This window comes from Fusarium coffeatum, assembly GCF_003316985.1.
Source record: "Fusarium coffeatum strain FIESC_28 chromosome Unknown BRIP53273_contig_180, whole genome shotgun sequence".
Classification (NCBI taxonomy): Eukaryota; Fungi; Ascomycota; class Sordariomycetes; order Hypocreales; family Nectriaceae; genus Fusarium; species Fusarium coffeatum.
The window spans coordinates 70,856-94,543 of NW_022157973.1; the positions used below are offsets into that span (position 1 = coordinate 70,856).

At 47.6% G+C, this 23,688-nt stretch overlaps 6 protein-coding genes across 6 annotated transcripts; 5 read left to right on the top strand and 1 right to left on the bottom strand.

Moving 5' to 3' along the window:
• Positions 1–864: 864 nt before the first annotated feature.
• FIESC28_08019 (uncharacterized protein) lies at positions 865–1,758 on the top strand (the record flags this gene model as incomplete). Its single annotated transcript, XM_031162158.1, has 2 exons — positions 865–1,369; positions 1,433–1,758. 2 exons carry the CDS (start codon positions 865–867, stop codon positions 1,756–1,758), a joined length of 831 nt encoding a protein of 276 aa, XP_031013781.1.
• Positions 1,759–2,671: 913 nt separating this feature from the next.
• Positions 2,672–3,082, top strand: FIESC28_08020 (uncharacterized protein; the record flags this gene model as incomplete). Its single annotated transcript, XM_031162159.1, has 2 exons — positions 2,672–2,962; positions 3,020–3,082. 2 exons carry the CDS (start codon positions 2,672–2,674, stop codon positions 3,080–3,082), a joined length of 354 nt encoding a protein of 117 aa, XP_031013782.1.
• A 396-nt stretch (positions 3,083–3,478) lies between these two features.
• On the bottom strand, positions 3,479–5,200 carry FIESC28_08021 (uncharacterized protein; the record flags this gene model as incomplete). The annotated part of the gene is made up of 1 exon (XM_031162160.1): positions 3,479–5,200. The coding sequence occupies one exon, from the start codon at positions 5,198–5,200 to the stop codon at positions 3,479–3,481; it is 1,722 nt and encodes a 573-aa protein (XP_031013783.1).
• A 2,244-nt stretch (positions 5,201–7,444) lies between these two features.
• Positions 7,445–8,236, top strand: FIESC28_08022 (uncharacterized protein; the record flags this gene model as incomplete). The annotated part of the gene is made up of 3 exons (XM_031162161.1): positions 7,445–7,670; positions 7,768–7,962; positions 8,100–8,236. 3 exons carry the CDS (start codon positions 7,445–7,447, stop codon positions 8,234–8,236), a joined length of 558 nt encoding a protein of 185 aa, XP_031013784.1.
• Positions 8,237–15,768: 7,532 nt separating this feature from the next.
• On the top strand, positions 15,769–16,215 carry FIESC28_08023 (uncharacterized protein; the record flags this gene model as incomplete). The annotated part of the gene is made up of 1 exon (XM_031162162.1): positions 15,769–16,215. The coding sequence occupies one exon, from the start codon at positions 15,769–15,771 to the stop codon at positions 16,213–16,215; it is 447 nt and encodes a 148-aa protein (XP_031013785.1).
• A 6,651-nt stretch (positions 16,216–22,866) lies between these two features.
• FIESC28_08024 (uncharacterized protein) lies at positions 22,867–23,400 on the top strand (the record flags this gene model as incomplete). The annotated part of the gene is made up of 1 exon (XM_031162163.1): positions 22,867–23,400. The coding sequence occupies one exon, from the start codon at positions 22,867–22,869 to the stop codon at positions 23,398–23,400; it is 534 nt and encodes a 177-aa protein (XP_031013786.1).
• Positions 23,401–23,688: the final 288 nt, after the last annotated feature.

Sequence of the window (23,688 nt, forward strand, 5' to 3'; positions counted from 1 at the left end):
GTTGATAGATCTACCCTTCAATTGGCACTAAGTCTTGGGATTGGCTCTGGGCCAGGTGAGTCAAGTATTTTGAATCACAGAAATGGAAAGAGAAAGATATAGTAGTGAAGTTGAAAAGTGTTGAGTGACGACCATTGATGCAGTGGTAATGATATGCATGTTATCGATAAGAATTTGACATTTGGTGGGGAAGTCACATAACAGCCGCCATCAACTTACCTACATTGCCTACTACCTCAGTACCTGGAGTATCGAGGTATGAACGAGAGGAAATTAATAAAAAGTCTCACAGTTCCCTATAACACAGACTAATGGTCCCAGGAGTATAATTGACGGAAATTGTATTTCTTCAGCATGTACCAGTGTTGCTCCCAAAACGGTCACATTGACATGACACCTTATCCTGCCCAGGCAAAACTTATTCACGACAGACTTTACCTAATCAGAGCATTTATTTTACATGGTTAGGGAGTAAGGTATCGTTGGCGATTTCAGTTTACCATTTCTGTGTAAAGAATATCTAGGAGCTATTAATTGACTGTTAATTACTAAGTTCCATCATGAATTGCTTCCGAAAGATAGGAGATTCCAGAACATCTTACAGCCAACAAGACTAATCTGCCGAATCAGAGTAATAGTCTTTCTTTAATTCAGGTGTTATTTCAAGTTTATAATGTGTGGATGTTCCGTACCTGTCTGGCACTGCCGCCAGAACTGGCAGTGTCAATGTTAAATGCTAATGTTAATCGCAGTGCCAGTGTCGGTGTCAGCTTAGTCTGAACATTTATATTCCCATCCATCCCAGTCAACAACTGGCATAGTAAATTCAGACAACACAATACCTAGAAGACAAAGACAAGAACAATGTCACTTTCTCGTGCTGAGCTCGAGGTCGTTGCGGCCATTCACGCCCGAGAGCCTATCCCCCCTACGTCTCTCAACTCGGCTCTTAGCAGCAAACCCTTCGTTCCGACTCGTTCTCTGCTCAACATTCGCGACCTTGGAGCCGTTCCCGGAAGTGCTATCCGTCCTGGACTCATCTTTCGCTCTGGCATGCTCGATGCTGCAGCTGGTGACCCAGAAGCCATCTCTTGGCTCGCCTCCAACATCAAGGCCGTCTTTGACCTCCGCAGCGAAGAGGAACGCGCGGCGTATCCTAGCCCAAAGGTCCCCGGTATCGAGTTCATCTTCTTCGAGCGTGTCACTACCTATCCTCAGCCCATTCCCGCTGACTTCACTGCGGACGATGGCAGGGCTGCTTGGAGAGTGCAGTTGATGGCTGTTGTAGCAGCATACAAGCCTACTATCCGAGCAATCCTCGCGCACACCCGAGACAACCCTAATGATCCCTTCCTATTTCACTGCACTGGTAAGGATATCTGTCAAGCTACGCTGTTTTAGGATTTATGCTGAATGCCCGTTTCATTCATAGCTGGCCGTGACCGCACAGGCGTCGTGGCGGGTCTTCTTCAAACCCTTGCGGGCACAAAGCAGAAGGACGTCATTCTCGACTACATGCTATCACGTATCGGGATCGAACCAGCACGTGAGAAGCTGATCCATTTTGTCAAGGAGACCGTTGGCGTGGATAACACTGAGGTGCCTGGCTTTTGGAACATGGTCAGCCTGCGTCCTACCTTTTGGAAGGCCTTTGTTGAGGGAGTTGATGCGGAGTACGGAGGATTTAATGGCTACGTAAAGAGTCTTGGATTTTCGGCCAAGGATCTGGAGACCATCAAGAAGAATCTTCGAGGGTAGTTTTGGACATTGGGAACGGCTAAGCTGGGTATGATGTGTTGGGACACAGCATTTGACTACCTCACTTTGTATGGATGTCATCACAGCCAATGTCTTTTTTGGGGGCTCTAGGATAAACAATCCTTGAATAAGAGAACCTTGTCGCTTGTTAATTGAGAGATTCTTCAAGAGTCGATGCTCTATGTTACGTAGCGTCTGGTTCTGGTTCGTTCTTCCATCTCGATCCATCGCTTCGTCATTTCATCTCTACGTCTCTGAAAGCTATTCTTGGTAACAAAGATCACCATAAGAAATAACCACTCTAAAGGGAAGGAATAATCCATCTTGAAGTTTCAGACCGTTGCAATGACTCCAGCCCTATTAAACTATGACATCACCCAAAGAACCCCTGTTTTTAGACCCTGCATCTGCAACTCAACAAGGATCCACCACCAATCAAGCCTTTCTCCATACCACCTAGTGACGTTTAAGTGCACTCCCCAAATCCCCATTCATCTTCATTTTCCAAGTTTTTTCTTGTCTTCATTTTCTTTCAGGGTCCTGCAGTACAGTAGAGTCTTGTGATGCTTAATTTCTCCAGGGTCCAGCTCCAGCAGGGGTTCTCAAAATCGGATCTGCACGACATTCAAACCGCTGATCAGGTTTCCCTGTGGTCTTATTTCATCAGTAATCGTAATAGGTGATGCAATAATATTCTTGGCTAAGATTCTGTTTATGATCAAGATCTCCAAGTTTACAATTATCGAAACGTGTATATAATGTGTTGTTGAGGCCGCTCCAAGTTGCAATATCCAAATCAGTATCAACATACAACAAGACACAAACACAATACATCCTTGCAGATAAACACAACAACTTTTTACTCTTAAACGAACACTTAGTTACTACTACCACACAAACAAAACCACCCAATATGCCTCTTACACGAACTCACCATCAATCTGCCCCCCGTCGCTCCATGTTCAGCTCTCGCCGACGTACCCCAGCCCGCACTCACCATCACACCACAACTAGAACCACCACCACCACAACTACCAGAAAGCCTCGACGAGGCATGTTTGGTGGTGGCTCTGCTGGACGACGTACCCATGGTGCCGGTGCTGCCCCTGTCCACCATCACCAACGCCGACCTTCTGTGAAGGACAAGGTCAGCGGTGCTCTTCTCAAGCTCAAGGGCAGCTTGACTCGCCGTCCAGGCGTCAAGGTATGATTGTCACCTATCATCTTGCCCAATGAGATACAGTTGCTAATTGCACTACAGGCTGCTGGAACCCGACGTATGCACGGTACCGATGGCCGTGGTGCTCGTCACCGCCGCTACTAGATATCTTCAACAACTTGAAGAGGAGGCAGGACATTCTGGATTTACAAAATGTACAACATACACATATACATGTACGATTATGATAGCGAAGATACCCTCTATTGAGAGTTGAAAGAAGAATTGTATAATTTGCTCTATCACTGCAACTATCTTGCTTCGTGCCTTGTCAATCGCCAGCGACTTATCTAGTACAATCTCGTGATCGTGGCTGATCACATAGCCCTTGATCCTGTGAATGTCCGTCTCACTTCAGTACAAAAGAAAAATAAAGAAAAAGAAAATTTCCTCGACCAATATTTCAGTTGATCAGGCATGGAGGTCATGTATCTCCCCCGTAAAAGAACTTGATATCGAATCGGCACACCCGATCAGCTATCAATGATTCCCAGACGTCATCTAACACTGCAACTCGTCCACGTCATGTGGAGAAGATCCTGCTGGACGGTATGCTGTTGCCAGACGTATGTCCTTGTGTAGCTTGGCTTTCCCCTGAGATGTAAACTTGAGCATCGACGCTGAAGAACCTCGCCGGTGGCGCGCTCTATCGTAAACTGGATGCACTAGCTCGTCTAGATTGGTAATCGTAAGGTGAGTCAAGCTCAACCTCTTCCTCTCTTGCGGCCTTAAAGGGCTCTCGTCAAGATAGCCTACATTTAACTCGTTAAGCTCGTGCCTACCAGTTCCCGAGGCTTGTTCATGAGCGTATTGTCGTAATTCCCTTTCTAAGTCTTCCAGGACCTCCTTGCTAGGTGATGGATGCTTCTTGGTCCTCTTAATACCGGAAGAAGCGAAACCCCTGGTTGATCGTTCCCAAGCCCGCCGAGCTTGACTAACAGAGTCGATCAAAGCCGCTTCGCTTGGGTCAATGATAGGGGGTCTGTCAAGGTCGTTTGGGGATAAATTTCCTCTGTCAAACTGCAACGGAGTTTGGTTCAACTTTACAGCAAGCCGCCTCTGGGAAGGACTTATGCTATCAGTCGTAGAGCTGTACTCGTCACTCGATGCAGAAGTCCGCTCGACGATGATGCGAGGCGTTGAAGATCCAACTGGTGTACTGTTCAAGAACCTATCTTCAACGTTGCTGTCGAATTCCTTCTCAGAGTCGAACGGGCTGTGGGGAAGGGCGAGACGTTGTGTTTCCTCCTCGTCTGGACCTGCTTTCAACCGGTGCTCGAAACTTGTCGGGGTGTGCCAACCATCCTGTTCAGAGAACGGATCCTCAGGAGGTTTGCCAATTCTGAGAGACTTTCCATCATCAGCCAAGGGTTTTCTGTTCACCCGACCCCCTACAATTCGCTGAACTTTGCGTTTGTTGAGGTTATCTCCTTCATTCAGGCGAATTTCGATGTTACTAATTGGGGACATATTATCAGGCGATTCAGGGGCAGGATAAGCTTTATGTTTATTCAGTCCTGTGCCTTCTCCATCGTCGACGACGAGCTTGTATAGCGGCCCTTTTTCTTGAGACGAAGTCTTCGGGTGAAATCGATCCCAAGCATTCGAAACTTTGGCAAGTACTTTGGATGGCACCATACGGGTAAGCCTTGAGCTTGACGAGTTGGTCCGTTGTGGGGTTGGCTTCAGGGCATCAGTCGCGGCTAGCATGGCAATGAGCTTTCCACTGATAGCTTCGCCACTGGCACAGTCTTCTCCTGTAGGCGTGATGTTCGATCCTTCTGTAGCACGGCTTCTGATATTTCTATCCGCAGCAGCTAGCGGTACAGATGTTGGGATCTTGAAATTGTTTGTCGGATGGAACTTCAATGGATCAAGTGACAGTTGCCGCTTCAGGTTTGTGCTTGCACGTCTTTGGGATCGATCCTTCCGGACTCGAGTAGTGGCAGCCCGCCTGGGTACCTTTCCTGGGCTCTTGGATGGTATTCTAGCCACTCGCGACTGCTGGGGGTATTTCAAAGGTCGGTTAGGCGGCGTTTCGAACGGTGAAGGTAGATTCAGGGGTGAGATCGCTGGCCCATCCTCGCGAACACTCGAGATATTGCGTGTATTAGCTCGGCGCTTCTTGGGTGAGGAATCTTCATTGCCATCGTCTAGGCATTCGGGGGTGGAATCGTCCAATAACCAGCTTGCCATTTCTTCTACTGTTTGCGGACCGGGCATAGCTCTTTTTCGTGGAGTTCGTTTTGTAAAATCATCAAGGCTTAGACTTATTGCTATAGAATGGTTAGAGAAAACAGTGGCTACCGCGGAATTGGTGTTAGAAGTACGTACGTAGTTGCTTGGACAGTGATGTGCTCGCTGTGTTCTTCCGTGGCCGTGAACCTAGCGTCCTCGAGATATACCTATTTCTCCGTTTTCCGTAAGTGATAGTCGTAGGCATCCTCGGCGCCTGTGGATAATGAATGAAAGTGTTTAAGATGAATTGATCGTGTGAACCGACTCAAAGGCGGGTTTTAAATGAGTGACTGTGTTCGATTCAGTGCACCCTCTAAGGGTGACGCAAAATTGAGAAACTCGTCCGTGGACGGCCAAGAAAGAAGTCGATCGGAATACTGGTGACAAATCGAGATTTATAGTCAGCATTTGGTCACCAGTGTACCTTCATTTTCCAGCCAAAAGAGACCGTTGGGTCTAAGTATAGGAAAACGTGATGCGAGGAGATTGCGAGGGTTGATTGCTGAAGAATAAGAGGCCAAGCTGAGAAGGGGAAACCGAACCAGATGATTTGCACTTGGTTATTATTGTGCTTATTGAGCGGGAAGGAAGAGCAGTGAATGGTGGTGATTGTTTAAGGAAGGAACCTCGAAGGTGTTTGACATACAATGCGATATCGGACAAAGTCCAATATCGGTGCCTGCCACTGCTAGCAACAATGCCATTAACAGAACTCACCAGCAGTCTTTATCCACGTGATGAACCGATTCGGAAAAGTAGATCAAGTGACAGGTTTATCACCTGTCAAAACAAAAAGAAGCTGGAGAGTGACTCTTGTTAACAGCAAACTCCTCGATTTTGTTAACAGACATAAGCAACACTACCACACAATTGCCGTCCTCCACAGACTTATAACACAGAGACGCCACTTCGCTCTTCTGTGAATCTAATTCCAATATGGAGTTCACCCAAACGTTTTACCGCAGGTTATGTTCCAAATGCGATTCGTTATTACAGTCACTCCGATGGCCATTATTTTCTTGACTTATGATGAAGCGACTGGGCTGGAACTTGAACGGTTAGTAGCAGTGAGCTCTACTTCGAGTAAATCGTTTATTACAAATTCTTTTGTGGTATATTGTATTCCTGTCTGCCGCCATAAATTTAACCAGTTTTGGAAGATACATGAAAGCCGTATCAGAAACTCGACTTCAACCTGCAGCTGCTTGAGTACCATCCCTACCCTGAGGCCAGAAGTGACCTGCTGCAGGCAACGAATTGACCTACCTGCGGCCTCAAACATACCAATACCAGCATTGAGTCCAGGTTCAGAATTAGGAAATTGTAGCTTGAGACAATTCGCATCTCGATGCTCGTGCTACCTTGTAACCTTGGCTTTTAACACTCGACCTGAGACTAACAAGGAGAACTCTTAGACAGCAAGATCTTCCCGACAAAACTTTTTCAAACTTCGCCAAATTGTAACAGCGATCCGAAACACTGTCTTGAATTGTACTACTTACACTGATGTTGATTGTTTTTAGAATGATCTCAATTGCTTTGTGTACTTACATAGTAGTTAGTAGGTAGTCAACAGTTAAGACGTCTTATAAGCACGTGATAAACAGCACAGCCACATATCATAGGTGCGTCACATCATGCTGTATTGTGGCGCATTTTTACATCATGAGCTTGCCGGCCATCCAAAAATCTCCCGATCAAACGAAACGACAAATTCCTCCTGCCGAACGGGACCGAGGGAACTACAAGGGAACACAATTACAGTGTGCAAAGTCAAGAAAAAGAGACACGATGCTTTGATTATGAATCTGAACGGTTTCTTGCATTCTCACCATCACTCGAACCCGATATATTAAGTCCGAAAGCTCCGATTAGTTACGAGTTATTATCGCCTCTTACCCGCTTCAAACCGATCACGAGGTTTTCCAACAACGTCCTGCTTGATCGCAACACGAGGCATTGGCACTTTGCGTGAACAAAACAAAACTTTCTCTAGTTGAAGCCATGTTAAGACAATCAGTCCGCGGCGTTAACGCGCCACTACGAGCTTTTGGCCAGCCAGCTCAACAAGCGGCCTGGAATGGCGCATGGAGAAGGCTCTTCACGTCACAATCGGGGAACAAAACTGGCCGTCAGCTTTTGAGATGGAGGACTGGCTCTGTCCCGTGGGAGGGCATGATGGCCCGGCTCAGGAACGCCCGCTTCGCATCAAGAACCACAACACCAAACATGCTTCAGGGTGTGCTGAGGCGTGGATTTCGCTTCAGTGCAAAGCGCAAGACGAACAAGGGTCCAACCGTTGGCAAAACCGATGAAGCCACTGGCCTCACCGCCAGGCTCAAGAAGCTCACCAGGGAGTATGGCTGGGTGACCGTTGGCGTTTACCTTGGGCTGTCTGTTCTGGACTTTCCTTTCTGCTTCCTATTCGTCAGGATGGTAGGGGCTGAGAAGATCGGTAAGATACCGCCGCGGCTTCATCCATATCCGTCGATGAGGCTTTGCGGATCTATGCTGTCAAACTGATTGCTAACGTGTGCCGTTGGTGGGGTTAGGTGAGGTCGAGCATCGTGTGATGTCGACCGTCAAGCAGATGATTCCCGATTCTCTTCGGGAGGCCTGGCACACTTACTGGCAGTCTTTCCGGAAGGCTGAGGCCAGGGCACTTGGCGATGATGACATCAGTGACAAGATGGAGATGGCCACCTGGGGTGTTGAGAAGGCCCAAGAACGGAATCGCGTCGATGCTAGTGAGTACCATCCAACTGGTTTGCCCCTGGGCGCATGGAGAAAATGCTCCTGTTGATTCATGATGTGGGAAGGAGGAGGCACCGCTTGATCAGTTGGAGAGAAAGGCTAACGACTCAATCTTCTACGACAGGCTTAGCAACCCAGCTGGCGCTCGCGTACGCCATCCACAAGAGCTTCATCTTTATTCGAGTACCATTAACAGCCGCCGTAACGCCCAAGGCTGTTAAGGTGCTCCGATCATGGGGCTGGAATATCGGAAAGAAGAAGGCGTAGTTGCTGTGAAATGGCATCACGACGGTTCCAGACTGAGAACCGATCAAGCCTCAAAAGACAGAAACGTTCCATTTATGAAACGTCTCGATTCTAGTTCAAGCCACACACTCACTCATCCATCTGTATAATAGAATCACGCATAGTAGTTGGTACTGGAGTTGGCTTCATGATAGACTTTGCTGTATAGTATAGTGGTTACAATCTACCTACATGACCTATGCTGTCATTTATTTCCTCGTGACTGGATCGCAGTATTTGAAATCTTGGGCGTTCGGATAGATCGAGCGAGTTCGGGTGTGCCGAGCCAGAGATCAGCCAGGAGAATTGCCATTGCTGGATGGGCGTTCAGGTACTGACACGCCATCAAACTCAAAAACAATGGCGGCAAATGGGAATGCACCAAGTCGTGCAGGACAGTACAATGGGAAAAGAAACAGGAAAGTTAGGCGTAGTCAAGCCGCAATTCAGTAATGGTTATGGCGAAAAGCTTGGCCGATTCGTCTTTCATCCGTAGAAGGATAGTGCGCCGAGAGATCTACGGCTGCAACGCTGCAAGCCCGCAACGTTCTGAGGGACGCCATGTTCTCGCGTAGAGTTCACGACCCCTTGAGGCTTGTTTGAGGTTCTCTTGGAGGTCGTATGGCTTGATCTGGCGGCTGAGACTCCAGAACGACCTAGCCTCGAAACGCCAAGAGGTCCTAGAACAGGGGAAACGAACGAGCGATAGTACAATAGTCTAATTAGTTAGGTTAGGTTAGGTTAGTGAGCAAAGCGGAAGAGAAAGAGGCTAGAACTTCTAGAAGGGGCGGTTGTGGATTATTGCGAGTCGTCTCACCCATGTTTGACCCACGATGATATATCTAAGGCTGGCAAAATAATTTACGATTCAGTCCAGGAATAGCAATAGCCGGAGGGGAGTGAAGTAAAGTTTCGTCTTTGGAGCCGTGCCTCGTCATGGCTGGCCGTTGAATAAGGGATAAGCCTGCGCAGGAACAGAGAGCGAAGAGGCGAGACAGATGATTTCGGAGCTCTAGAAAAGACTGGAAAGAAACCCGTTCGAAGGAAGTGGAGATGTTGATGGCGCCGAAGTAAAAAGATCCTAGCTGAAGCCTAGCTTCGGAGCTCATGTTTCCGTTGATCACTGAGCGGTCCATGCCAATCCGTACTCCTGTACATAGAGTCGAGATAACGTGAGAGCCCCTTGCAGTAGGCCCGAGTAGAGTGGCAGCGCGGGCATTAGCTAGCGGGAATAAGAGTAGGAATCATCATTTGTTTCGAGTTTTGGCACTTGCAGTGGAGAAGAGCCCCTAGGTTCGTACTTTGGATACATGTACGGGTCACATTGATTTCCTCTTGACTTCATTTGCCAAGTCTTGATAGGCACAACATAAGCACTTGCTGATACCACCTGGCAGATCCGAGGACAGTTTATCAAGTGTACGTAGTCATGTGGATATTCATATTGGGAGGCACACGAGTCGTTACTTCACCGTCCAGGATTTAAACTCTAATATTCACTTTCTGATGGGTTTCTTTTCTTTTCTGTCTGTGACTTTGAGCTCAAACATCAGATGAGGTGAGATGATATGAGATGAGATTGACGGTGAGGAACCAAGAGTGGTAATCAGTTCGCCAACAGACGGCACAGAGATACAGTAAAGTCAAAGCAAGAAGCTACAATAGGAAAGATAAAAGGCAAATAATGACATTTATGGATACGTGACAATGGGTTGTGATTGCCCGCGCAGGGGATCCTTGAAATGATCGGCTTACGGTACATAATCGCTTAGCAAGAAAACATGGATTCAACGAGTATCAATAACAAGGCAGGGAGAGTAATTGGTGCTTAAAGAATAGAGTTTGGTGATGAAGCAACGGTGGATACGCCTAAGACAGTAGCCGACGGGTTATGAGATTACAGATACATCCAATGTCATGGACTGAACTGAAAAGAGCGTCAGGACAAGAACCTAGCAGTTAATCCAGTGGTCCAGGCTCAATACAAACCTCCCGTCGACCACCAACAGCTAGGTACGTACAGCATATAAGGCGGTTGACCATGTGGGAAAAAGTGGTCCCTCCTCCAGCGGTTCCTGAGCCAAGACTTAGTACTAACTAAGCCATGTCCAGGACGCCGTTCTAACATGGATCGATTGTGATGCAAATAAAGCTGGGGAATAGAGACCCTAGAGTTTTGCCATATCATGTCATCTGGTATTAGGTATTAGCACACCATGAATCTAGAACATGGCACATCCATAGATCTAGATCTATTGTACTGACCGTTAAGCCTCGTAAATCAACATTCAACTTCTGCACCGTTTAAAGCGCCTCACAAAACAGTACTTGGCATCGAGAACAGGCACAAAGGTGGAGCAGGCTCAAGATTCAGGTCAGGGTTGGCATCGACAATAAAACATGGGTCATGCATGATCCCCCACACATTCTGTCTCTGTCTCCGGAACAAAGATCTAAAGGATGTACAGTACATCAGTACATAGTGGACCTCAGCGGAACACTACCGGGCAAACATTCGCATCCATCCAAGACTGGAGATGTTGACAATACGACTTGTAACAAAGCGTTGATGTTGATGTGTATGCAGTGACCAGACCGGTGAGAACTTTCAAGGCCAAACAACGCTAGATAATACCTACTACCTACGGATACTCCTACTGCTGTCGATCAGCCCAGGTGTCACAGGACACACGACACACGCTTATGACGACTGGTGCAACATCGGGGAGGCATGGATGGAAATGAGACTGGAAATAATCTGTCGCTTGTCACTTTTTACTGCCCTTTCTCGGCTTGGCATTGATACCGTATTGGGCGTCCTGCCGCGGACCATTTTTTTCTGTGTAACCAAATCACAAGTGCAGAGTCGACAAGATACTATGCAGATACAGTAAAGGGGAACTGTGAGAAACTTGATTTCTGGTTAGACTTTCACATGGGTAAATTAAATTTATTCTGGTAAACGGTTGAAACGTTGACATCGACGTCAATCTTTATTGGTGTCTCAAATCACAAATGGAGTCATGTGTGATCAAAGTCAAAAATGTGCCCAATCAACAGGCCCGGACAGCCTCGGCGTTGAGTTTATCGAGCAAACGGATGAACAAACAAACAGGCGGTAAATTACTCAGAGTCATAGAAGAGAAAAAAACTTAACAAAACTTGTATAGGAGACCGTTGACGAAACGCTCAACTCTCTAGTCTATTGACTAGGGTACCTAGGCATCATGATGAGTCGTCCGAAACACCTCGGCTGAACGGATATCGCGTCTAATATTTGAACAGGTGGATATGACGATGTGAGGCTGACTCAATAGATAGGCAGTAAGATCCATTAGCCAAATTGCGACCACAAAATATAGTTCAGGACAGTACCAGACTAGACGAACAAGCGCCCATACCATGGACTTACTGTGCATCAGGTGACGGGCAGAGGCGCGAGGCAAAGGGTACTGCCGTGGATGACAGAACAGTCGGTGAACCAGATCACAATGGAAAAGTTTGTTGGGTACGGCAGACAACTGAAATCCTAACGAGACACATAGGTCACTGCCGAGATACAGTAGGCCGATGTAAGGTAGACCACACAATTAGACTTTTAGGCGAAGCTTGGGCATCACCATGTATGTATGTGTGTATGACTGAGAAATAAACCACAATCATGAAATCACAGGACAGAGCAAAATGCTGTTCAATGCACGGTCAGGATCAGACATGTCACAGAGTCAGAGCCAGTGACTGGAACAGAAGAAACAAGTTAAGTTTGCCCAAATACGAAGGGGTCTAACAAAGCAAGCAAGCAAGCAAGCAAAAGAAAGCGTAGTGTAGAGTTTATGCCGTGCTTGCTTTGCTAGGTACAGTAGGTAGGTAGGCATCAATCACTGCAACCCACCCGCTGGCCTCAACGCTAACTACTGCTGTCCGTCGTGTTTGATGAGTTGTACGAACCCTATTCAAGACCGGTACTTTGTTGGTTGTCTTCTGCCTGCAGCATGTATGTAATCAGATATGCTGCCTTGGGCATGCAGCCGATGGCGTAACAAGTGTTGCATTGCATTTCCGGTGCATGGCTGTCATTAATACAGTGGTGTGTACAGTACTCTGTACCGTCTGATCTGATCTGATTTGATATAATTTAATTTGGCTGGCTTGACATGGATGTGATGTCATGACCTCTTCGTGAGAACCCTGAAATAGGTATTTGGCAGCGCACAAACGCTAAACGAGGTCGACCAAAGTCAATATACCACTTTTACGTTGGAGTAGAACAGGTAAACTCCCTCTATTCGTGTTACCTACCTCTCATTGGCCTCGCAGTCCACTTGAACTTTCGAGGTCCTGAGGAATGGAATCGACAGGGACAAAAGCTTAAAGAATAGACCATGATCGATTTGGGAGCATGAGGAAGGCCGATGCCGGTACTAGAAAGAATCCAGAAGCCCTGTGGATATCAGGGTCGTCCTCACTGACGCCAACTCGATTAGATAGCGCCGTTTAACCAATATAATGCGCCAAGGGCTTGAAAGAACTCCGATGTAGAACACATAGGGCTGCCTGACTTGACCTGACCGGACCTGAGCCAAGCTGAGGGACAGCAACATAGTCAGTCAATAGATCGATCTAGATAGAATTCATTCATAAAAGACTGCTGCTAGTACGGATTCCTCCAGCATGGGCTGTCATGGAGTCATGAGGGTATCATGAGATCAATGACTGCTTTGCTTATTGTGCGCAAAGACAAACCCCTAACGACTGCATTTCTTGACCGCAATTTCAATAAATGGCAAACGACGTAATTAATTCCTCCTGCACAAAGAACTTTAAAAAAAAGAAAAGAAAAAAAAAGAAAGGCATTATGGGGAGGCATGAAGGTGAGTGATCCAACACCCCCATTTCCAAGTCGTAACTAAGGATCTGGTTAACCTTATAGGGAGCCCTGTACTAAACTCAATCGCGCTTAACAGCGCAGCTGCAGGTGCTATGGTTTTGCTTCTTTGGGCCATGAGCTGTCGCCATGTACTTGCAGATTCCGCGGTCCTTGGTGCGGAAAGTATGTATCTCCTGCATGTTGGCGCCTGCCAATTCGGTAAGCGCCATTGACCTTGCTGGGGCCGGGGCCGCTACCTCCTGGGGAGAGAGCAGTCCATCACCCCCCACAGGACCTACCCAGTACACTAACCTTTCTCTTTTGGGCATTCTCAAAACGTTGTATGTACGCTCGTAGACGGGCTACTAACATCAAGGAGCGACCAAAAGAAGCAAAGTAGAGCGAACCACCACCAGGCGACGCAGTGAAACGGAAACCTAAATGAGCGACAGACTCCAAAATCAGCTTCCACAACACGGACCCAACAGTAAACAGTACGGTACGGTACGGTAGATGTCTCGGCGAGATCTTCATCATTACATAGAACTGACTAAGATCCCAGGGCCCACGGATCATGCTTCACAGCGATGGGCAGCATTCAAATGGTCTCCACCATCATGCCGCATGGTCGTCTCCAGAACAAGATGCCGAGTTAACATCAACAAGGCTGCACCGTTCTTGAAACATTATTTCCGAGACAGGACAGGACGGCACGGGCGATGGACAATTAGGGCAACATCCATCAAGTCGAAACTCCGCCCCGCCACAACTGACAACTGTCACTCACGTCAACGTCAGGTCAGGACAGGTCGGCCTCGGTCCATCAATTCTGGTGATCCTCTGCCAACTCTGCATTGGTGTCGCCTAAAGAGGGAACCGCGTTATCGAGATTATCCAAGACGGTCCGGCCCAAGACGCACAGCGTATTGCTTCGCGCCACCGTTCACCCATCGATCTGAAGATCTGCAACGGCGGTAGCAGCACTGAACGGTCAGTAATCAATTATTCCTTCCCATCAGTCAGGGACTCAACTCCTACTCAGGTGGCTCCAGTTGTACTTGCAATGCCGAGTCACGCCGGACCAGGTCTTATGAGGGTCTGAATCCTGAAGTCAGAAGTCAAAAGTCCATCCTGTTGACCTACCCTACCCTGTTCTGCTGGTGTAAATAGACTTTGGGTCCGGCGCACTTCACTACGCTGCTCATTATGGCGTAGCCGCCTTTTTGCCTTTCCTTACATACCCCTTCCTTGGTTGGTCAATACCCTTCCTTTATTGTACCTTACCGATCCAGGACCCACGGCTTATCGTGACACTCCCTTGTCTACGCCCGAAGGGAAGCAAAACTTTAAAAGGAAACCAAAAATTGTCCACCATACACCCAGTCAGTCCCCTTGGTCAAGTACTGAGTACTGCAGACATGAAAGTTAAACTTTTCTCGCACCCCTGCTTTGATTTGTGGTCCCTTTTTTCCTCTCTCAATTCCTTTCTTGCTCTTTCCCTCGCATAATGCTCATCTGAACATCGACGCTCCAACACACACCCCTGTGGTGAGCCTGGTGCCCCGGGGCGATCATGGCTACATCTTATGGCGGCGCCTGAGCCTGGGCATACAACAAAAAGAAAAGTGGGAAGGTGAAGGGATACGCCCAAGAAGCCAACCTACGTAACGCGTGGTCAATGGCAAAAACCACATTCTGAGAATGAACATAGTCGTTATTGTATCGACACTCCAAGCGGCGGTTGAGCTTGTCGTTGATGGAGCCGAGACCCCGTTCCGTCACGCTGGTTCTCAGGTTAGTCTTTGGCATATCTTTCTTGAGTATAAAGGAAAGCCGTTTACTCCGAACTCCTGGGTCAGGACTTTTTTTTTTGTCTGTACTATCATCCTTCTAACATCATCAATCTTCCTATATCATCCATTTTGTTGTTGCTCAGCGTTGATCGACGTTTTTAGAGTTGCATTGCCAATTAGCATTCAGTCTCACTACCCACTCGTATCAATTACCTGTCATCGAGAAACATACTGTACCCAAAGCACCCTTGTTACTTTCGGTCACCAGTCACACAGACAAGACGAGAAAGGGAAAAAGAAAAAGACCAGGACAGGCCTCTTCCGGGGTTAAACTGACAAGGACCATTACCACCAAGACCAGGACAAGGTCCCTTTTCCTTTTCATGCCCCGACACTTCTCGGATTCTGTTTGGACATCGCAGCAACCATCTCTGTCCGTGTAAGACATACGCCAACTCAAAATCCCCGAGACGGACGGATCGAGCCCGTGCCATACCTACCACCTGTCTACATCAATACATACGTACAGCATTCTTGTACTGTACTACCATCTACAGTTTGGCTGGAGCAAACCTACCTTCTCACCCCTGTCGTACTCCGATCCACTTGAGACGTTGTTCCAGATCTTGGACAGGCATTAACATCATCACCACCAGCCTGTCAACCCACACAAGCCACTCGCCCCCCTCCCTACCCCATCCTGTCTCTCCACTTGTCTAAGTTACCTACTTTCCACAAGGGCAGCTCTATTTCCAGCTACTAGCCTGGAAATCTCTCTCTGATACATGCGCGACTCGCCTGCATCAAGCCCATCCACTTCACCGGCTTATATTACACATACAAGTACTACCATGATGTCCATCGCTCCCCAAGAATTTCAGTCCCAGTCCTACTACTATCTTCCCTACCGTTCTTCTGTCTCTTCCCAACGACAACCACAACATCAAGAGATCTCCTACTTCAACTTTACCAACCTCAACCATTCACCAACTCTCGACTCTGCAACTACTGCCGCAATGGCCGCTGCCGCCGCCGCCAATGCACGATCTCAACAAGATGCGAGTGTCGCACAGGCTCTCGAGATCGCTCGTGAAAGTCCTGATGGTTCATCGGATCCTACCATTAGCAAAATTCTAGAAGCTGCCCTGGCACGAATCTGGAGCAAAGTCACAGAAAATCCTGACTCATATGTCATGACAAAAGAGGAGTTTGCCGTCTTCAACTTCTTCCAGCACCGGTTCACCGGCAACAAAATGGCCATTAGCGCTCGCAAGCGATACTGGGACAACACCCACGCTTGATCGCCCCCTGAGATCACACTCATACAAGGCGGCGTTCTGATGGACACATCAAACGCTCCTCATATGCATGAGCAGTCAGACGAACACGCATTGTCCGTCGTTCATGAAATCAACTTATTTTTTTTCTCTTTCCTCATCTTCAACAGCGACGACAGGATACTCGGCCAAAAGTACCCATACATGCTCATACCCATATCCATATCAATATCCACAAAGGCGAACCAGGCTTTGCCCAAACCCGATCCCATTATCCGAGTTTCCGACAGCTTGCCGTTATCCACCGCCCAGCTCGGCGAATATCAGGAAGCGAGAGCTGAAACCTGAGGGCTCGTGCAAGAGATAGGCAAGAAATGGGAGCAGACACCCCCTTGTGCTTCGACATCGGATGGAGCAAGTCGCCCGCCGGGATACATGACTTGGTACATGACGCTATCGTGGCAGGGCTTTACAAGTCATGGCAGTCCGGGAGATGTGCAGACATCAGGTTATACCCACTATAGCGCGGAAGCCGAGAAGAAGAACATAAGAAGGAAAAGAGAAACATCAAAATCAATTTCGAATCCACCCAGTGGGGAGAAACCCTGGTGATCCGCCACAAAGCCCCGGTTCCTGAGTCCGAGCCTGTTAGCTCGGTGGGTCATTGAGCCTGCCATCCAGCATTGTTTACATGGCGCCCCGCTATTTGGTACTGAAGGCACCAATCTCCGACAATACTGGTCTGCATGTACAGTACAGTACAGAGCCATCCATTCTGCAGAGACATGGATGAAGATTCGTGTGGTATCGTATGCAACCTATCCCGTCATCTTTCGCAGGGCTGCAGAACACAATAGCGTGGCGTTTTTCACAGGGGTGGCGTGGCTTTCATGTACGGCTTCCAGCCTCAAGTCTCTTGGATGTCTTTTCTTTACATCTTCCCTTCATCTTCTCGCCTAAGTCTTGACTCATGCGAGCAGACCTACGTTGTATCGTCTCAAACCTTTGACGACGATGCGGGTCACCGCAGCCCTCGGACTGTCTACCCATTTGCCCCTGTTTGGGTCCTTCGAACTTTGTTCTTGACTCATTCCCATCACATAGTGGACATTGGCGGTGCTCTTGCTCTTCTCGGTTTTCCACTTTTACAGTTTTGCAATGACTCTTGCTACTTCTGCTTCAACGGATTTTCCCCTGGCTGCTGGCAGTCGCCTGCTTCAAGCCGCTTCCTATAATTTCTTTTATTTTCGAGTCATACTTCATGAATAACTTTGAGGTTTAGTTCAGCGCCACGCTGTTTCCTCTGCTCATTTTCTTAACTTTACTCTTTTACTTATTTCTCCATCATGTCTTATCAAAGAAATTTTGTACTATAGAAATACCACAGAGCGCATTGCTGCAGTTTGTGTTTTTGAATCATTAGGCATATAGACTCTTATGAAATCATGTTCAATCAAGCAAACAATATCTCGATCTTAGCCTAGCCGTTTGACATTCGTGAACACTCAGCGAGAACCGTTGACCTTAGACTCGGTCGCATACATAGGTTTGACTTATCACACCAGTTAGTGACCATGTTAGACTGGGGATCATGTGTGTCATGATTTATCTTTTGCCTCTTTGACTTACTTTCCTGCGTCAGTCAAACCGAGTGTTCTATCTCAGTAAGCCACTGCCACATTAACAAGACATATTATTAATTAAGCGTGAATAGCATCATCCTGGTTCAAGTCAGAGGGACCTTTGTCAGCGACTGACCATGATTTCATGGCCTGTCACTGTTGAGTGCTGGACCTTTGAGTTTACCCTAACACCGCCGGCCATGTATGCACAGTTATATACTTGTGGATAGCATTCTGTTCGCCAAGAAATGGTGATCCTTTTACTGGGCAGCAGAAGACCTGTCCTCTAGGTTAAGATGCCAAAAATTCAGTAGGCTAAGTGCCGGCTTAAAACAGCATCAAGTGCCTAAACTATTTCGCCTTGTACGTTCTTAGTCGTCAAGTTTTCTTGTGCCCTAATGCCCTTCCAGTAAAGGTCATTCAACGCTGCAGTGCAGGTCCTTGATCTACAGTCATTTGATGGTAAAATATCCAAACGCATACTCCGTACTGTACCCTACCCGGCCGAGCGTGGAGCTTCGGTAGCTGCAGCCCTGCCGTTGTACCGCCCCGTGATCCCGATCCCGAGGCCGGTGCTTACCCCCACATCGACCGGCGTCTAGAACATCCACAATCTTGAGTAGGCAACACCTCGCGAAGCAGTGGTCAGCTCTAACGCCAAACATCAATATTTCCCGCCGTACGTACGATCTAGCGATCGAGATTTTGTAGATCTGTATCGTTTTGGTTGGAACATTTGTATGAGCGTAGCGTAACGACTTAAGCTTCAAAGTGCACGGGTATTTCTGCCTTACCGGCCGCGGGATCTTTAAAGATCGACAATGTTTGAAGGAATGCAACGCCTTTAGAACCGTGGAACCGGGTACTGTTGAGGCGTTCTGCTTTACCGGTACCTAAAACCAGTATAGCGGCGTTCAGCCATGCCTGGGTCTATGTCGAAGATGGAATCTTGATGTCGCAAAAGGCACTCTAAACTTTGTAAGCTGACGGTTGATAAGCTCACTGTCAAGAAAAGCCTCGATGGATGCAGTGAAGCATCACATCTTGGTCCGTAAGACGCATTGGCTCGTCGTATTGTGTAGTCGATGATTGAACACACCGCCATTTTCAATAACGTTGCGCCACAATATTGCCTTTCGCAGAACCTGAGTGACACAAAAGAGTTAAAGCCATTGGAAAATAAGTCTTTGAGGTAACTCTTTGAGGCAACGCCGTCAAGGAACGGAGCCAGATCAGGGAATTGTGCTTCCGTCAGCAACTATCTTGATATCCCAACTGGGCTGAGGGGAACAAATAAAGTTTAGATATGAGCCACTGATGCTCCCTGATGCATAATATCGCTCCATGAATGGAGAGCGGCCGCTTGAGTACTGTAGTTATCTCAGGGCCGGAGAAGAACGTTGCAGGCGCCCGAGAGGAAAGTTTATCTTTTACTACCATCATACCGACATGAAGTCAGGCCTTAGAGTCCGACGACTTTCATCATCGTGATGTTGAATTCGGTGGAGTATCTGTAGGAAACTGATCATAAATTTCTTTGGCTTTTGGTCTCAGACGTTGCGCATTGATGCTCCTGGATACCCACGGCAAGTGGATGTTGGATGCTCCGACTTTACTGGTGCTAGCTGGCGATGATCTCAAGGCTCATCTGTTAATTGTACTTGCTAATAAGCATGTCAGTGCCAGGTGACTGAAGATGATCTAATCTGTAGATTAAAAAAGCAACCGTTCCATTCTCTGCTTAACAAGCCCTCCTTGCTTCTTCACAGCCCAATCCGGAACAAAACTGTTGTAGGTTGATATCCTGGCTTGAAAGCTACCGATATTGAGGCTTGCGGAGGACCCTTGACGTGAACGTTGGGATTCGAACGTCATTAGTGAAAGTCTGGATCCAATAGCTACATTTGGCCTGATATCGTGAGCGTGACGCCCAATATGTCTTGTAGGGTGCATAATATTGCCTCGGCTTCGAGCCCCTGTGCCAGTTTCGTTGGCAATGGCCCTTTTGGGTAATCCAGAAAGTCGGTAAGTTGAGGTTTTGAAACTCTAATACGTGGGGAGGTGTGCAAAAGCATAAGATGTTGGCCAATTGTATAGAAGCCTGACGAAATTCCAGAAGACTGCCGGAAGAGGTAACGTGTGTAGCTTCATGAGGAAAGGCTGGGACAGTTCTATTGCCAAAAAGGCGCAGAAGACAGGTTGGTGGAAGCGAGTAGACCGATAATCTTGCACCAAGTAAACGTTATTTGTCTCACGCCCATCACAAAGGGCGTTTCTCGCAAGAATGCAGGTATGTATTGGGTACATCACGACCAGAAGGACGCCAAAAGCCCAAGAGGTTTAGGGAAAGGGGTAACTCCAAATTTGTGTCGTTGCTCTCACATCATAGAGTTAAGCCAAACCTAGTGGTGATGGACATGAGATGTCCCGAGGTTTTGGAAGTAAGGACCCGGAGGACGGGAAGCAACTGCTATGTTAAGATAGGCGGCAGCTATTAACTTTCTGGTAAAGGCATTTGCAACAGAGTTTGTGGACGAGCCGGTGGCTCGGTACGTGGAGCAGTAGGAGCATTTCCGCTCGGTGATTAGAAGCGGTGAAGAGTGACGTATCGCCTGACGCAACATATTGTCGAGACATGAAAGACGATAGAGTATTCCCTATAATGTGGGCTATTGAAGTTGATGAGGCTCTGAACTGCAGTCACTGACAGCGGATCTACCCAACGATCCCGGGGCCGAGATGAGATTGATAGCTGCTGCAAGGGTTGGTGCCGTCCAATAGCCAGTCGGCAGCGGTGAGAGTGATACAAGGGCTGCAGTGTGTTCGTGAGAAGGACCTGAGGGTATACGAGGCTCTCCGGGTGGGTTGGGTGATATGTGCTAAAGTGGCTAGCCAGTAAATGATGTCTTTTGCCAAGTGGACCGGTTACTGTTAGTTGCCCACCAGTCATGAGAGTCGCATATTGGAGTCCCGTAAAACATCGGTCCCAGAATTATGTAGGTAGAAATAGCGACTCTTGTAGATCTGTGAGGCGTGTTCCGGCGGAAGCGTACAAATACCTAATTGCCGTGATGTAGATCTTGCGGCATCTCTTTCCGGGCTAAGCGCAACTTTAGGGCGTGGTCAGGAACAGAATGTCGGGTTACCACATTGAGGATCCAACAATAAATGTTTACTCAACAAATATGACTGCTGAGTATTGATAGAGTGGCAAAAAGGATGAACCACTTTGCCAAGAGACAGACTCTGACTAAACAACTTGCAGTGTGTTGCGAAATCGAGTCTCTCCACACTTGCCTTCTGGAATAAGTTTGAGAGAGGGTCAAGCGTGCGGCAATACCAGGAGAGATTTGGCAATGCCAGTGCTGTGTAGAACTGCACACCGCCATATCCATTTCATTTCATTTCATTTCATTTCGTTCCATTCCAAGGGTATTCTAGAAGCGGTTGGTGGAAGAAGTAAAGGCGCCACCGTCATCCTGACAACGAAGCATGTCACGAAATAGGATAAATGGTTGGCTGATGGGGTGCGGCAGTTGAACATGACAGGTGCCTCTTCCGCGAAGAAGCGAAATTCAACTCGAGGCGTCAAGATGGCTGGCTGAAGCCGGATGGATAGTTGGTTGAAAGCTGGTTTAAGTTCTTGTTAGGAGCTTAAGTTGATGATAGAAAGGCGACTGACTTATTGGAGAAGTGAAGTGGAAAGTTGAGTTGAGCTGAGTTGAGTAGTGCGTCCAATCGAAAGCTAGATCAGTGGCCTTGGGAGGGGCGGAAGGACCCTTACTTGCAGCTGTCGCCCGAGTGGCTGCATGGTAGTAACTACCTCGCAGCGAATCGGAGAGAGGATATCTGTAGCTGCAGCGCCCACTGAAGCCGCTGTCATTCCCGGGCAGGGAATACCTGAGTACCACCAACAAAGTCGTTCAACTCAATTCGAGTTCGTTCTCATAACTTAAAAGTCAGAAAGAAATCTCTTGGCCAAGTCAAATAACTCTGTAGTAGAACTAGCGATATCTACTATGTTACTACGTAGTAGATATTCTTTTCCTTTTCGTTTTATGAGATATGTACCTAGGTATGCTTAGGTAGGTGCTAGGTAAGTCAAATCATTCACATGGCCAATCAAAACTCATTTCAATCCAAGCCAATTAAAAGCCCGGCTTGCCTTAAGTGCCTACAGTACCAGTTATACCCGGTCCACCTGCCAACCGCTAGAATTGGCTGCACGATAATTAAACAAATCGTTCTTGATTGATTACCGCTGAGCACGCGGTTGACGAAACGAGTGCCCAAAAGCAAACGTCAAGAATGTTCTGTATCGAAGAATCCTTAGCCTGTTGTCTTGCATTAACCTGCATACTCATTATTCTGTAGCGGCAATGGAATGTAAATATCTTGATGGCAGCTCTGAGAGACTCTGATTGGCCATCAACTCTTGGGTCACTCCTGGTGATATTGAAGCCAGTTTCAGGCCATGAGTTCATTATGAAGCATGATGAGAGATTGGCGTGACGGATTAGGAACATGTTTCCTTTCCCGGCGTATTCGTATGTTATATCAGTCCAATATTAGGGAAAAAAGCCGCGCGAGTGTTGCAGAAATGGTCAAGAGCAGGTAGGCAGGGTTCGAGCTTCCCTGATTAAAGTAAAGTCGTTGGCCGTTGCTTGGGCAATGCGCAAAGAGAGTTAACCAACCACGACCCCATCGCCAACGTCTCATTTAGAGCCCATCCCATCTCATCACGTCAATTTACTCAACTCCACATGCATCGCATCCTCCATCAAAATTCGCAGCCTTACTGAGGTAGCTGAACATCGTCATCCCCGCATTGATCCAGCTTTGCTATCGATCAACAACAGCTCTATCACCACTTACGATACCGATCAATTTATTGAGCCGCTCTCTGCTCGCACAGTCCGGCCTATACCATACGCTCACGGCGTAGCGACTTGATCCTACCGCCGACAGTACCACAACTATTGTACCGTGTAACCGCCACGGCACTTTTCATCTACAGCATTCTAGACCGCATATTCAGCATCAATTGCCCATCATGCGTTACAACCTAATTCAGATGATATTGCGAGGCACCGGGCTGCTGATGACCCTCCTTCTCACGGCTCTTACCGGCAGCGTTATCTCGTCAAACATTGATGCTGCAGGCTCGGCAACTGCTGCTGTCAACTTTATCATGTTTGTTGCAATCATCTGTTGGATCGTCTGTATCATCGGTCTCCTCGGTTTCTTCGTCTCCGCTCTCGACAAACCGCTTATGCAGCTTCCACTTGATGGCATCGCTGTTCTCTTCACTTTCATCGGAGCTATCGTTCTTGCCGCCAAACTGCGCGTCGTCAACTGTGGGGAGATCAATCCAAAAGCTCTGCCATCAGACTGGATTGCATGGGGCTCAGCAAGTGACGAGGGTCGTTGTCGTCGACTGCAAGCAAGCACAACATTCATATGGTTCCTGTTTGCCTGTGTGTCTGGAAGTCTATTCTTGACTATCCGAACTGCTCGCAACACGTTTGGTTCTCTCCGCAGTGCCGCTTCAAGGCCATCCATGTCTCAAATCTCGTCCAGTGTCTGATATCCCATGATGTAGCTAAAGGCTATATCACGACGCAATATTGATGACATGAGAAGCTTTACTCGCAACCATGGTGTCGAGTGGTAGAACCGATGAAACTACATCAAGGTTGCCAAAAGAAAAAAGAAAAAAGAAAAAAAAAAACTGTCACTTATTCGTGGCACCATATCGCACGAAGGACTGGAGGGGCATTGTCGGCTCTGCGCGACAGGAAGCAAGTCATAGTAGCTTCCAAAGGGAGGGTCTTGTGTTTGGGGCTTTTTGATACCAGGAATGTTTGAATAGGTT